This window comes from Artemia sp. Qi Xiang Cuo, chromosome 1, assembly GCF_049724085.1.
Source record: "Artemia sp. Qi Xiang Cuo chromosome 1, ASM4972408v1, whole genome shotgun sequence".
NCBI classification, from domain to species: Eukaryota; Metazoa; Arthropoda; class Branchiopoda; order Anostraca; family Artemiidae; genus Artemia; species Artemia sp. Qi Xiang Cuo.
The window spans coordinates 14969966-14982328 of record NC_142794.1 but is presented as its reverse complement, the minus strand read 5'-3'; the positions used below and the strand labels follow the sequence as shown (position 1 = coordinate 14982328).

At 34.3% G+C, this 12363-nt stretch overlaps 1 protein-coding gene across 1 annotated transcript in view; it reads left to right on the top strand.

The window, feature by feature from the left end:
* Window positions 1-12363, top strand: part of LOC148956039 (uncharacterized) — a 77388-nt gene that overhangs the window by 26060 nt on the left and 38965 nt on the right. The window contains exons 3-4 of the mRNA XM_089093708.1: window positions 6210-6353; window positions 8685-8780. Of these exons, the coding sequence (XP_088949834.1) occupies window positions 6210-6353; window positions 8685-8780 (240 nt within the window). The remainder of the gene's footprint in view (window positions 1-6209; window positions 6354-8684; window positions 8781-12363) is intronic.

Here is a 12363-nt window from a genome sequence, read left to right as displayed (position 1 = left end):
GTAATATCTATACCTGAACGTTTTGTTTCTAGAGGGTTGCTAGAGTCCAATTTTTTAGAACTTTATCTCCCTCATAACTACTGAAAAATATATTGCTAATTCGGGTGACATTCACCTAGTTCCACTGGTGGATCCAGGAGGCTGGGGAGGACCCCCTTTCCCCAAGATTTTTCTGTCTTTTCTTTTAGTTCAAATCTCCCCTCATTATTGTAAATGGAGTAGTTGGGTAGGAGTAGTGGTTGTAGTTGTAGTAGTATTGGTAGCATGCAAATATTGCCTTTTTGATCATCTCCCTTAGCCTTTCCGTAATTTTCCAAATTAATATACTCAGTTATTGCTGTGACACACCCTTTTGGCATTTTCAATCAAATGAGCTTCTTCTAAAGTTCACACGACCACCCCTTCCATAGAATCCTTATATGCCCCTGAACATAACTTACAACCCCAGACTCTGGGGTATTCTATCAACCCCAAAGGCCTTGTTGTATGGTCTTTGGACTATTTTTGAACAAATGGCCATCTCAAATTTCTATCGGAAGTACTTGGGAGAAATACGACGTGAGGGGAGGGGGCGGCTGCCCCCAATCACTTTGACTCTTAAAAAGGCACTGGAACATCTGATTTCCAATCCAATAATTCCCCTCCGGAGTTTATACATCGACCCTTTCCGTATAAACCTTATATTCCCTCGGGGCATAAATTACAATCCTTTTGCTGAGGACTGCGGGGGGCGGGGGGGTCCTCCTCAAAGAGATAATTTCCAGACCTTTCAACTACGCTGAACAAAATTGCTATCTAAAAATTTTGATTTGATGTATTTTGGGAATTAATGGGCGTGGGGTTTGTTGCCCTCCAATCACTTTTGACAATTAAAAAAGGCACTAGCCCTCCAATCGAATGAGCCTTTTTCTAAGTCTCTACGACAACAAATGGTCATAAAAAAAAATTTCAGGAAAATACGAGGTGTGTAGGGGGGGGGTATCTACCCTCCGATCACTTCGAATCTTAAAAAGAGCACCAGAGCTTCTGATGACCAAACCAATGAGCCCCCTCCGAAGTTGATACTACCACCCTTTCTATGAAAAAACGCATATGCCCCAGGGTAGAACTTACAACCCTTGCTCTGAGGGTTGTGTGTGGGGGGGGGGGCGGTTCATCCTCAAAGACATAATTTCTGGACCTTTTAACAATGCTGAACACATTGGCTATCTTTAAATTTTGATTGGATGTGTTTGGGGAAATGATGGGCATGGGAGGGGGGTTGGTTGCCCTCCAATCACTTTTAAATATCCAAAAGGGCACTACCCCTTTCAATTTCCAATTTCCTTTTTTGAAGTTTCTATGACAACTCCTTCGATACAAAGAGCCCTAGTCTAAAAAAATATATATATAATAATATTACATTGTGTCCACATCACTCTTTACTTAGGCAGCGCTGTTGCGCTGCCCATGATTGTGGAAATTGAAAAGTCATAGACTGAATGAAAAATAAATTACAATAAATTTATGTCAAATCAGCTAAAACATGAAAGAACCATGATTCTTCAGGGAAAAAACTATGCTTTTATATTTCAGGAGAATGAAGGCAAAAGTTTACGTTTGGCACCTAAAATTTACGACCCAAAGGGGTTAGGGGACGTCAGGTATTAAAAACCTAATAGAATATGAGCTTGAATTTATTTTCTATGGTTTAAAGACTGAGATTCAGAGTCAGACTTGACATTAAAAATTTAGTGATTGCACATCCCATCTAGATAACGATTACAGCTTCATATTGTGTCTGAAATATATATATATATATATATATATATATATATATATATATATATATATATATATATATATATATATATATATATATATATATATATAAATATGTATATATATATATATATATATACCTCTTAATATTATATATTTTATCTTTTATTTAAAACTCAAATTAAACTTAAGGACCTTTTATGAAAAGTTGAAAATTTTGGATTTAAAGTTTATATTTTATGGCAGTTCAAATTCTTCTTTTGTTAATAGCTCTTGACATGCAACTCTGAAGTTAATGAATTTTACATATTCTACTGCTTATTTTCTTAAGTCCCATCCATCCTCATGGGACGTCTTGAGGCCACTCCTTTCAAAATCTGATGAACTAAGGCTCGATATGGTGTTCTGTCATGTGCAGTTCGGGATAGTTGGGCAATTTGTTGTCTGTCGAAGTTTTCGATCCACCTTTTACAAGGTCTTCCCCGTGGTCGAAGTTCTTCAGTTGTTCCTTCAAGCGCGATCTTGGGCAGGGGTTCAGGATTCACTCGTTGTACGTGGCCGAACCAGCACAGTTGCTGTTTTTATATTTTGAAGTACCTTAAAATGAAGATTCATTTTATGTATATATTAGGCCCGTTTTCTAGCACTAAGATCTTACATCTAAGATTTTAGATCTTTCTGCAAAGATTATCGTTTTTTAACTCATCTTTGTTCTAAGATCTTACAGCTCACAGATGTTAGGAAAAAGTGTGAAGACGGCCACTGTTTTACCATATAGAACAATGATGAGAGAACTTTGATGATCTAGGCCTACTCTCCATTGTTTTCAGACCACTGATCAGAGAAGAATGATGAAATACGTGTGCAAAAAAATGGCCGAAGATATAAGATCTTAGTTCAAAGATTTCACTTTTAAACGATTTCTGACGAAAGATTAAAGCTCTTAGCGCATTGATGAGTGAAAAAACAGCCCTATTGTTGTCAAGTTCTGTTTTAATGACTTGGTTGAGGAACATTGGTGGAAAAGAATAATGATAAAACATTTTTATTTTAAGGGTTCACCCTTGTTTTTGAACTGACTATTCCTTTAAGGAGTTCTAGTCAAACTGGCCTCTGGCCTCATGTGTCTGATTGACATATTTTACCAGGAATTGATAACAATCTTGTTTTTTAGAATAAAACACTCCTGGCGCTTGCTTCTCATTTCTTTTGTTGAGCGAAAACACAAAACAAGTTAAATAACCACCTGATATTACAAGGCACCAAAAACTAAAAAACTAAAAAGAATAATGATTTGGAAATCACAGGATAAAAATTTTACTCAAAATTAGTTTAATATAATTTTTACTAAAATGAGTATGGAGAACATTGAATCAAACAGAATATAAAACTATCCTAGACTTTAATTTGCTGGTGATTTGAATGTCATAGAGGAAAATTTTTTGTTTTTTTAATATCATTGAGGAAGAGAAAATCAATGGTTTTTTGCATCTTTTGAGAGTTCAGGAGGCATGAATTGGCTTGAAAATTAATGTAAAGAAGACTAAGTCGCTTAGGCTGGGAATAAATAAAGATGAAGCAACAAAAAGATCAATCAAATTGATAGCTTAACTTACATGGGCGACATTATTAGCAGTCGAAACGTTTAGAAAAATAGGAAGATAATTATGTGAACCAAGATTAAAATATTGGAAGCTATAGATGGCAGTGGTTTTGAAACGTGGGCCCTTCAGAAGACGGAGGACCAGAGGAATTGTCCACGGATTTTCCTGGGTACCTGTTTGACAGACCGTATTTTATATAGTAAGTGGTACAGAATATGTGTTTCTATCCTGGTTTTTAGGGCTGTAATGAAAGACAGATTGAGATGCTAAAGCCTATTTCAGACTAAAACGTAATAATTACGCTTGTGATTTACGGTTTTGTGTAGCTAAGCTTTCAGACCAAATCACTTTCCCTTCAGACCCAGTTAACTAAAAACTCCATAAAAAATATTTTCTTTTTTTAATGTCACCACATTCATCACTTGGCAGTTAGTTTAGAATTTTTCAACAAGGCAGAATAATAGTTGTGATGACGATGTTTTAGTTATCGCGTTAGCACTACTTGCTTCCGAGCAAAATGACAATACCAGTGGCTCTAAGAAATGAAAGAAAAGGAAGCAGTGGGTACGTCCGGTGCTAGAAAACAACAAAACAGTGAAGCTAGGGCAGTTAAACGCGCTGAATGAGCTTCTCCTGACCTAGGATGATGAAAAATTTATGATTTTACACGCTTTACTAGAAATAAATTTTGTGATTTGCTAAGTAAAGTGTGGGCAAAAATACAAATTATAGAAAAGCCATATCCCAAGTTTGTGCTGGAATGAGTTATTAGCAGTAGTAGTAGTTTTGATGAAAATGCCAACAGGTGGAGTGTTATTCAAGTCTGAAGTTACCCAAGATTGTACAAAGACATTTGTGTTCAGTTTTTGTTTTTACAGAAACATTTAATATGGAAATATCAGTTTAGGGCTTGTTCTTAGACAACTTCTAATTTCTAGCGTGTTTTGTAAGGGCATATTCCTCACAACTTTCAAGTGGAACTGTAAGAAATATCATAGAACTAAAAAATGCCTGATAAGAATTGCTTAGGTTACATTGATTTTCATCACACGTTGTTCTAGTAATCTTTTTAATCTTTGGAGCTTTCCGGATTGTTAATAAATTAGTAAGGAAAGAATAGGTCTGGAACACTTTCCAGACCAGTTTTTTTTTGTTTTTTTTCGCTAGTTATGGAAAGTGACTAAAAAATAAAAGTAAATTAGACCTTGGTACGCTCAGGGCCGTAACGGGGGATGGGTAGTCTATTTTGGCCCCCCCCCCCACCGAACAAATTATCCGTCTTTTAAGTTGGTCGTAAAAATTCTGGTAAAAAAAAATTGTTCTTCTAGAAATCGAAAAATCATTTCGTTGAATGGTAAATAGATCTAAAAAAAAACCGCTTATTCGAGACCGCTAGGCAAAGTGCACTGGACGTAAGCCCCTTCATCATTCTTTTGGTAACCCCCCCCCCTTTGAAACAGATTTTTATTCGTAAGTTCCCCGCCCATGTACTCGACTAAAAATCCTAGATACTGGCCTGGGTCCACATCGCATTTCTTTGATTTTCAAATTTTTTAAGTGGAAATTTGCATAACCATATGCACTTTAAAAAATTTGGAAAAATTGTGAATTTAGTTTTTAATGGAAAAGTCTTTTATATACACTTACCTCGTTTTTGGTTTTAGCGGGCACCAAGTTAAAAAAATAAAAATATGGGAGAAGAAATTTCAATTATAAGCAAAAGCATTGTATCAAATAGGGGTGGATCTAGAGCAAAATCTGAGGGGGGGGGGACAATGTGAAAAGGGGTGCCAATGAGCAAGATCTTGGGTGGGGGACAATGTGACAAAGGTGTAATAATTGACCAAATGGACAAATTTATTCTAAAAAAAAGAGTGAAAAAAAGAAAAAAACGGGGAAAGAGGTCGCCAGATCACCAGACACCCCGCCCCCCTGGATCCGCCAGTAGTCCCGAAGGGGATGATGTAACTTTTCTTTGAAGGTGTAGTTGTCTTTGGGAACCACCAGATTGTTAATGTTCTAAGTTTTATGGAAGAAAAGCGTTGCCATATTTAACTAATTAACTTTGCTTGTTTATTTTGATGGTCCAACGTGGCAACAGTGACAAAAATATGGTAGTGCTATAAAAACTTCATAAATATAGAATAACAAACAGAAAAATCTTGGAAAATTGTGGTTTTCAGGTATGAAAAAGACCTAAGATAGGCCCAGGGGGTAAATATGTTCTATTTTGATGTCCTTGGTACTTTCAGTATTTGTTTATAATTCATGTTACCGATATTTGACTTACCGGTTACCGGTATTTGAATTACCGGTATTTGAATTCCCGGCTAGTAGCGGACGTCAAATAAGAAAAATAAATATGGAGGGGGAAGGAGGGGGAAATTGGCTGAAAATATACTTAACCAAACAGCTTAAGAAAGTGTGGCTTTTCTTAAAGATATATTTAAACATATATTTGTCTTTAGGAATAACAGATTGTTAATGTAGCAACTTTTACGGAGGAAAAGTGTTACCATATTTAACTAATTTGTTTTGCTTTTTTATTTTCATGGTTCAACGTGGCAACAGTGACGAAAACATGATACTGCTATAAAAAAAAATTCGTAAATTTAGAATATCACACAGAAATATCTTCGAAAATTGCGGTTTCCAGGAATAAATAGATATAAGATAGGTCCGGGGAGGGGGATGTTTTATTTTGATATTCTTGGTACTTTGAAAGGGTAATTTTTAGGTCATTATTTTTCTTGCTATGTAGCAGGTAGTATTTTATAATTCTGGTTTGACGGTGAATTTTGTTACTCTTTTTTTTACTTTTTTTATATTTTATTTCTCTTCTAGGTTGATTTGAAAAATCGGACAAAAGAAGAGACAAAAGATGCCTTAATGGAGTTACTTGACAAACAATATGTGCGGCACTATCGACTTCTGAATGAGTTAATAGATGATCTTGCAGAAAAGGCCGAACAGGCCCTACCACCATTTGTTAGTAATTCTTATCAACTATAAATTGATTTAGAATGGAAATAGCTGCATAAACGCTTGGTTCATTAGAAATATATTTTGTATATATTAAAAAAAAGGGGTGAAACACAATTTGTCTTCTTGTAATCGATGATATGAGACAAGAAGGGCTCTAATTCATCCGGATTATCCTTTTTTCGGCTATTAATTTGACGAAATAAATGGATTCGATCCTCAAATTATCCTTTTTTCGGCTATTAATTTGACGAAATAAATGGATTCGTTCGTCAAATGAATGAGTGAGTCAATTAATTTTTTGTCAAAATTAAAGAATTTCGTCAAATGAATTCATCAAACAATGTGAATCAATTTTGACCTCTTAGTTATGTAAACAGATAGCTATGCATACAAAGGGCTTTTGATACCTTGATTTGCAAAATTTATAGTTCTTCTCGGAAACTTATTGTGTATGAAAAATAAAAAATAAAAACGCAAAATTTCACCTCTCAAAATTTTATTTTTAGCGTTTGGTTCAGTTTTAAAGTGATAGATCTTAAAATATTCTGGATGATACAAGATCAATAATTTTTTTTCTTGGATCTGTTTTGATTGTATATCCATTGTATGAGTATAAAGACCGTACCTAGGGGGGTTTGAACCCCCCACCAGAAATTTTAGTCTGATTCATAAAAACTTAACAAAACGAATACAAACAAATATTTGATGTATTTTTAATTTTTTAACCCCCCCCCCCAAACCCCCACACAAAAAATCCTGGATGCGGCCTTGATGAGTATCAGAGAATTTAGTCGAGTTTCAATGTGTTTCAGCCGTTCTATCTGAGTGATGAGTGTGCTAGAGTTGTAATCCTATGTCCTTTGGGCTGGGGTTTGAGTCTTAGTGTTGCTGATTATTTAGTTTGGAACGAGAGTCAGTTCGGTGAATCTGAGATAGAGCCAACCCAGCTCCAAATGGTTACCTGGAGAAATCTGGGAAAGGTAAACAGGAAGGGTATGTGAAAACACAGGATGGCTGGCCTCCATACCCGCCATTGCAATTTATGGCTGAAGGGCCAAAAAACGGAAATCAGCGCCTCTGGTAGTGACTGTAAAGTCAACTATCGTATTCTTCACTATTTTTTGATAAAGAAAAGCTACCATATAAAACTGAAGCAAGGGTGCTTCAATTTGCTACCAAAAGCTATAAAACTGTCCTATTCGACCAAGTCACTTTTGCCTGGCTTACAAACCTGTACGACCAACAAATTTATTTTTTAATTTCTTTTTGTTATGTTTCTTTCTCTTCTATTCATTTTCTTTTGCTATGATTTTTTAACTTGCCGTAATTTAATACAATTAAAGATTAAGATATTTTCCAAGCTCAAATCTAAAACATTAAAATCTAAAACATTACGTATTAGTTTACGTATTACGTATTAGTTTAACGTAAAACATTACGTATTAGTTTAACTCTTTGTACTGTGACAGAGACAGTTCATTGTCACAACTATGACAGGTCATTTGTTCTATATTTGACGGGAAAATCTGTTGGAATATGTTAAGGGTGTGTAAACAACGCTCTAAAACTTGAATAATGCAAAATATAAACAGAAAACATCTTAAAAGAAATATTTTTCTTTAAAAACAGTTGCTTTGTGTTTTTCTAAAAAAGAAGCATTGGTTTGTTTACTTTTTTGCTATTTTCTGCGTTTGAATTTTTCCTAAAGTCAAACAGAAATAGATTATTTATTTTTATTCCGCTGATTTGATCTATTACTAGTGTTGTCCGTGATGATTAGTATTGACATAGTCGGGAGTGAAATCTTAACACATGGCTTTGATGTTGTATTTGCTAACTTTTTTCCAAAAAAAGAACATAAAGTGCAAACATTCTTTTTCTTTGTTATATCTTGTTATTATTTGACTAATTCGTTATTTGTTGTTGTTTGTGTCATCCATCTTTATTGCAAAATAAATGTAAATTAGGGGGTGTTGAGAACTTGAATATCCCATATGCTTCATTTAAATAATTGTCAATGGGTAGGGAGAGGAAACTTGGATTAGTTATATATATATATATATATATATATATATATATATATATATATATATATATATATATATATATATATATATATATATATATATATATATATATATATATATATATATATATATATAAATTTGTCTACATTTGTATATATATATAAATAATAAATTTGTATTTATATGTATATATATATATAAATTTATCTTTGTTATCAATAGTTTCTTTTTCTTTTCAAAAGTGAAAAACCAAAATGGCGTAAAGTGGGAATTTTTAAGCTAGTTTCAAATTGTTCCTTATTTTTAGATTCCAGACCCACCAAAAAAACCCTATTCAACGTTTATGTTATATTCGATGACTCAACAAAAGAAAATTAGGGAGAAAAATCCGGATTCTGACCTTGTGAGTTTTTATTTTTTTTTTCTGTTGTGTCAAATTAATATCTTTTTCAATCATACCTAAGAGATTTAATAGTTTGAAAAGCAATTTCATTATTTTCAACAATTATTAGGGACGTAAAATTTCATTGTCGTTTCGATCAAATTTCATCAACCACAGACCACAGAATAGCTCTCGATGGTGGCTGGTTCCTTGGGAAAATTCACTAATGGGCCCTTTTTCTTTGAGATGGTCAGCCGACGCTGAGGCTACACAAATTATTTGAAGATAACAGATCCGCTTAAAGAATAGTTGGAATGCATTCAAAATAAACTATTTTATATGAAACAATTTCCCGCTATCCCATAAAATTAAAATTTGGTGAGACTAGAAATGAAAGCATATGGTGGTCATGACATTTTTGATGCTTAATGATTTTTTTTTCTTTCTTTTTTTTTGTCTTTGGTAAATGTTTTAATCTGGTAAATTTTGGTTTTGTTAAATTTTAGTTTGGGTTAATTTGGTAATTTTCACTCTTCGTAGTAACCATTTATAGCTGATATTAACAGTTTTTGCTTGTTAGAATTCATCCCGAACCCCCTACAACCTCCCCTGCAAAACCACCTATAACGATTCCGTTGGCTGTAATCGGGTGCTTGAACTTCGCCGATCTGATTTTCTTCGATCTAAAATTTCGAGCTTAAATAAAAGCATTAAAAATAAACAAGGCTAGGTACAATTTACTTTCACTTAAAAGTACCTACTTCTCAAACTGACCTTTAATGGTCCAGAAATTAGTTTTCGGCATTTGTCTTTATTTCTTTTATCACTATTTGTAGTAGAAAGGTAGAATTTTTATAACCAAGCTATTTTTGCCACCAGTACCTACAAAAAAGGTTAAAATGATGTTAAAAATAATTAAAATGACTCGGTGTTGCTTAAAACATATAATCAGTATCCACCATAAGAACTCGAATTTTACAAATGTCTTCAGTTTGCGCTCTCCTGTCCGACTGTTATGCCCGGTGTTATGTCCAGACATAACATCGGTTTATGTCCGGTGTTATGATTTAGACCGCTTTGAGGTACTCAAAATCTTGCCTGAAACCCTAAATTCCTGCTAAAAACTATTTTCACTTGTTCACTATGTCCATATTTCCACTAATAAAACATATTTGTTGTAGCTTGGTTTAGAACCAATAAAGATATGTCATCAATCCAAATATCAGAAATGTCAAGAAAGACATTTTGTCAATCAATCAGTCAAACTCATGACCATATTTCCTAAAAAAAACCTATAGACAAAGAAAATTAAGCTTAGAACATAACAGACTTTTATTAGAACTAGAACTGGCGATTTTACCCTAAAATCCTAAAAAAAAAGGTATGATTTTTACTGCTTTGCTCAAAACTCTTGTCTGAAACCCTAAAAATCCTGCTAAAAACTATTTCCACTAGGTGATTGTCACTACCAGGGTTGCCGCACAGCTAAAAACAAATCCATAGCATTTCTCTGAGGAAGTCTTAACCAGTGCTGGCTAGCACCTATTAGAAATTCTCCTCTCTCGACACTTCGTGTGCCTTGCATTTTTTATGCTTTTATTTCCAATACTAGCACAAATGGATTATATCTATATTTTGCAGGTTTGATACTCAGGTCTTGTTAGTATACCTCAAACACAATACAAAATTAGGATAAATTTTGCTATTATTTTGGCATACTGCCATTTCTCGTCTGACTATTTAAGAAGGGTGATATATAGAAGACGCTTTAAATTTCATATTTTGGTAATCTTTAAAAGCTCTTGCGTCACAAGATGTCATGAAAAAAGTATATATAAATTCTTCCTGGCACATTTAATTTCAAGGTCTTTGTGCATTTAATAAATATCCCATACTTGAAGCACTACAAAAATCACAAACCATGGACAAACTGCAACAAGACCATGGACCGTAAAGTCATCCAAGGGAGTAAGCACGCATGCGCACTTTTCGTGTTCTGAGAAATCAATTTAATGAATAGAATGGCTCTAAGTTTTTAGTGCTTTTGATGCCAAGGAAATCGTCCAAAAAACGGCGATTTGACATAACGGACGATGGACCTGCAAACGTTGCAAGCCCCTTTGTTTAGTAGATGATGTATTGTCACGATTATTATTATCATTTTACTTATTCTTATTCTCCTTTTTTTGCTTATTTTTAGCTCAAGTTTATTTTTTGTTTCAATTCTTGATTTTTTTAAAATTTAATTTTCTTTTTTTTACACAAGGCTTTTATATTTTTTCTATATTTTGAATCTTTGAAGTCTTAGCAATATTTAAGGCTTCTTCATATCGATAAAAGGGTACTTTGAGGCTTGAGTAATGGGTTCACTTGAATTTTAAACATTCCGATTTCTAACTTTCATTATGAAATCCTTCTCTTTCAAGTAATTTGGATTCTCTCTAAACTACGCACCTGCATCAACCACAGTGACAGTAATAGTAATTATAAGTCTATTATACACCGCAGCGTATGTGTGATGGTGGCCTTTTGGCTATGTTGCTGCGGAAGCTGCAACCGAGTAAACAACGAACTACGGCCCATGGTAACCAAAAATTAAACAAAAGTGTTTAAAAAAACTTGCTAGTGAAAAAAAAATGCCATTTGTCGCTGATTCAGGAATGGTAACTATTATCTTGATTAGTCTTAACAGTAAAAGTTTGATGTGAAAACAAATTTTTTAGAATTTCGGGTAAAAAAGCCTGGAGCCCAGTGGCGTAATTTCGTCAAAATCCAGGAGGAGGGCAAAGTTGAAGCCAATTTTCCCAAATCAAGTAAAAATGACATTGAAAACTGAAAAACGATCCATATATTACCATAAAGGCAGTGATATACTAAAGAAAACTAACCTGTTTCTCTGAATACTTGAATTATGCAGGCTAATCTTAGTTTTGGCAAGATTTTTTGCAGAAACTAGATTTCAGCTAGGGAAGCAAACTGAGGTCTAGGGGGTGGGGGCAAACTTGGATTTGGAAAGAGGCAAACTTGTATCTCAAGGGGCAGTTGTCCCCCCTCCCCCGATAGCAAATTACACCCCTGCGGTGAAACCCTTTAAAAATGGCATTGGATCGAAACTAAAAGTACAACATTGGAGTTGCCATGGCCGAGAACATGGCTGGAAACTTACAGCCAAGAAAGCATCCATGGCTGGGTCCAGTTTTTCTAGATCCAGCTAAGAAAATAACGAAAGCTTTTCCCTGTGTGTTGTTGTATGTATTAATCTATAAAATGGAGGACTAAAGGGGTCTGTTGGCTGAGGCACTTGTCAATTCTTAATCTAAGGGTGAAGACTTGGTCGATGCATCCTCTCTCCTTCCGAAAACCAGCCTATTCCTCTCTTAAAAGTTTATCAATAACATTTCTAAGTTTAAAAAGTATCATCATACTAAGTAATTTCCCTCCTATATCAAGCAAAAAGAATGTCAATTGGTATGGTGTTTTTGTACTACGGTAATTTGCATCTAAATCTATAATTCTTGCTTAAGTCGGGAATAAATTGAAAAACGTGAAAAAAAATATAGACTGTGAAATTCTCAAAATCCTGACAGAAATTCTGCCAAAGACC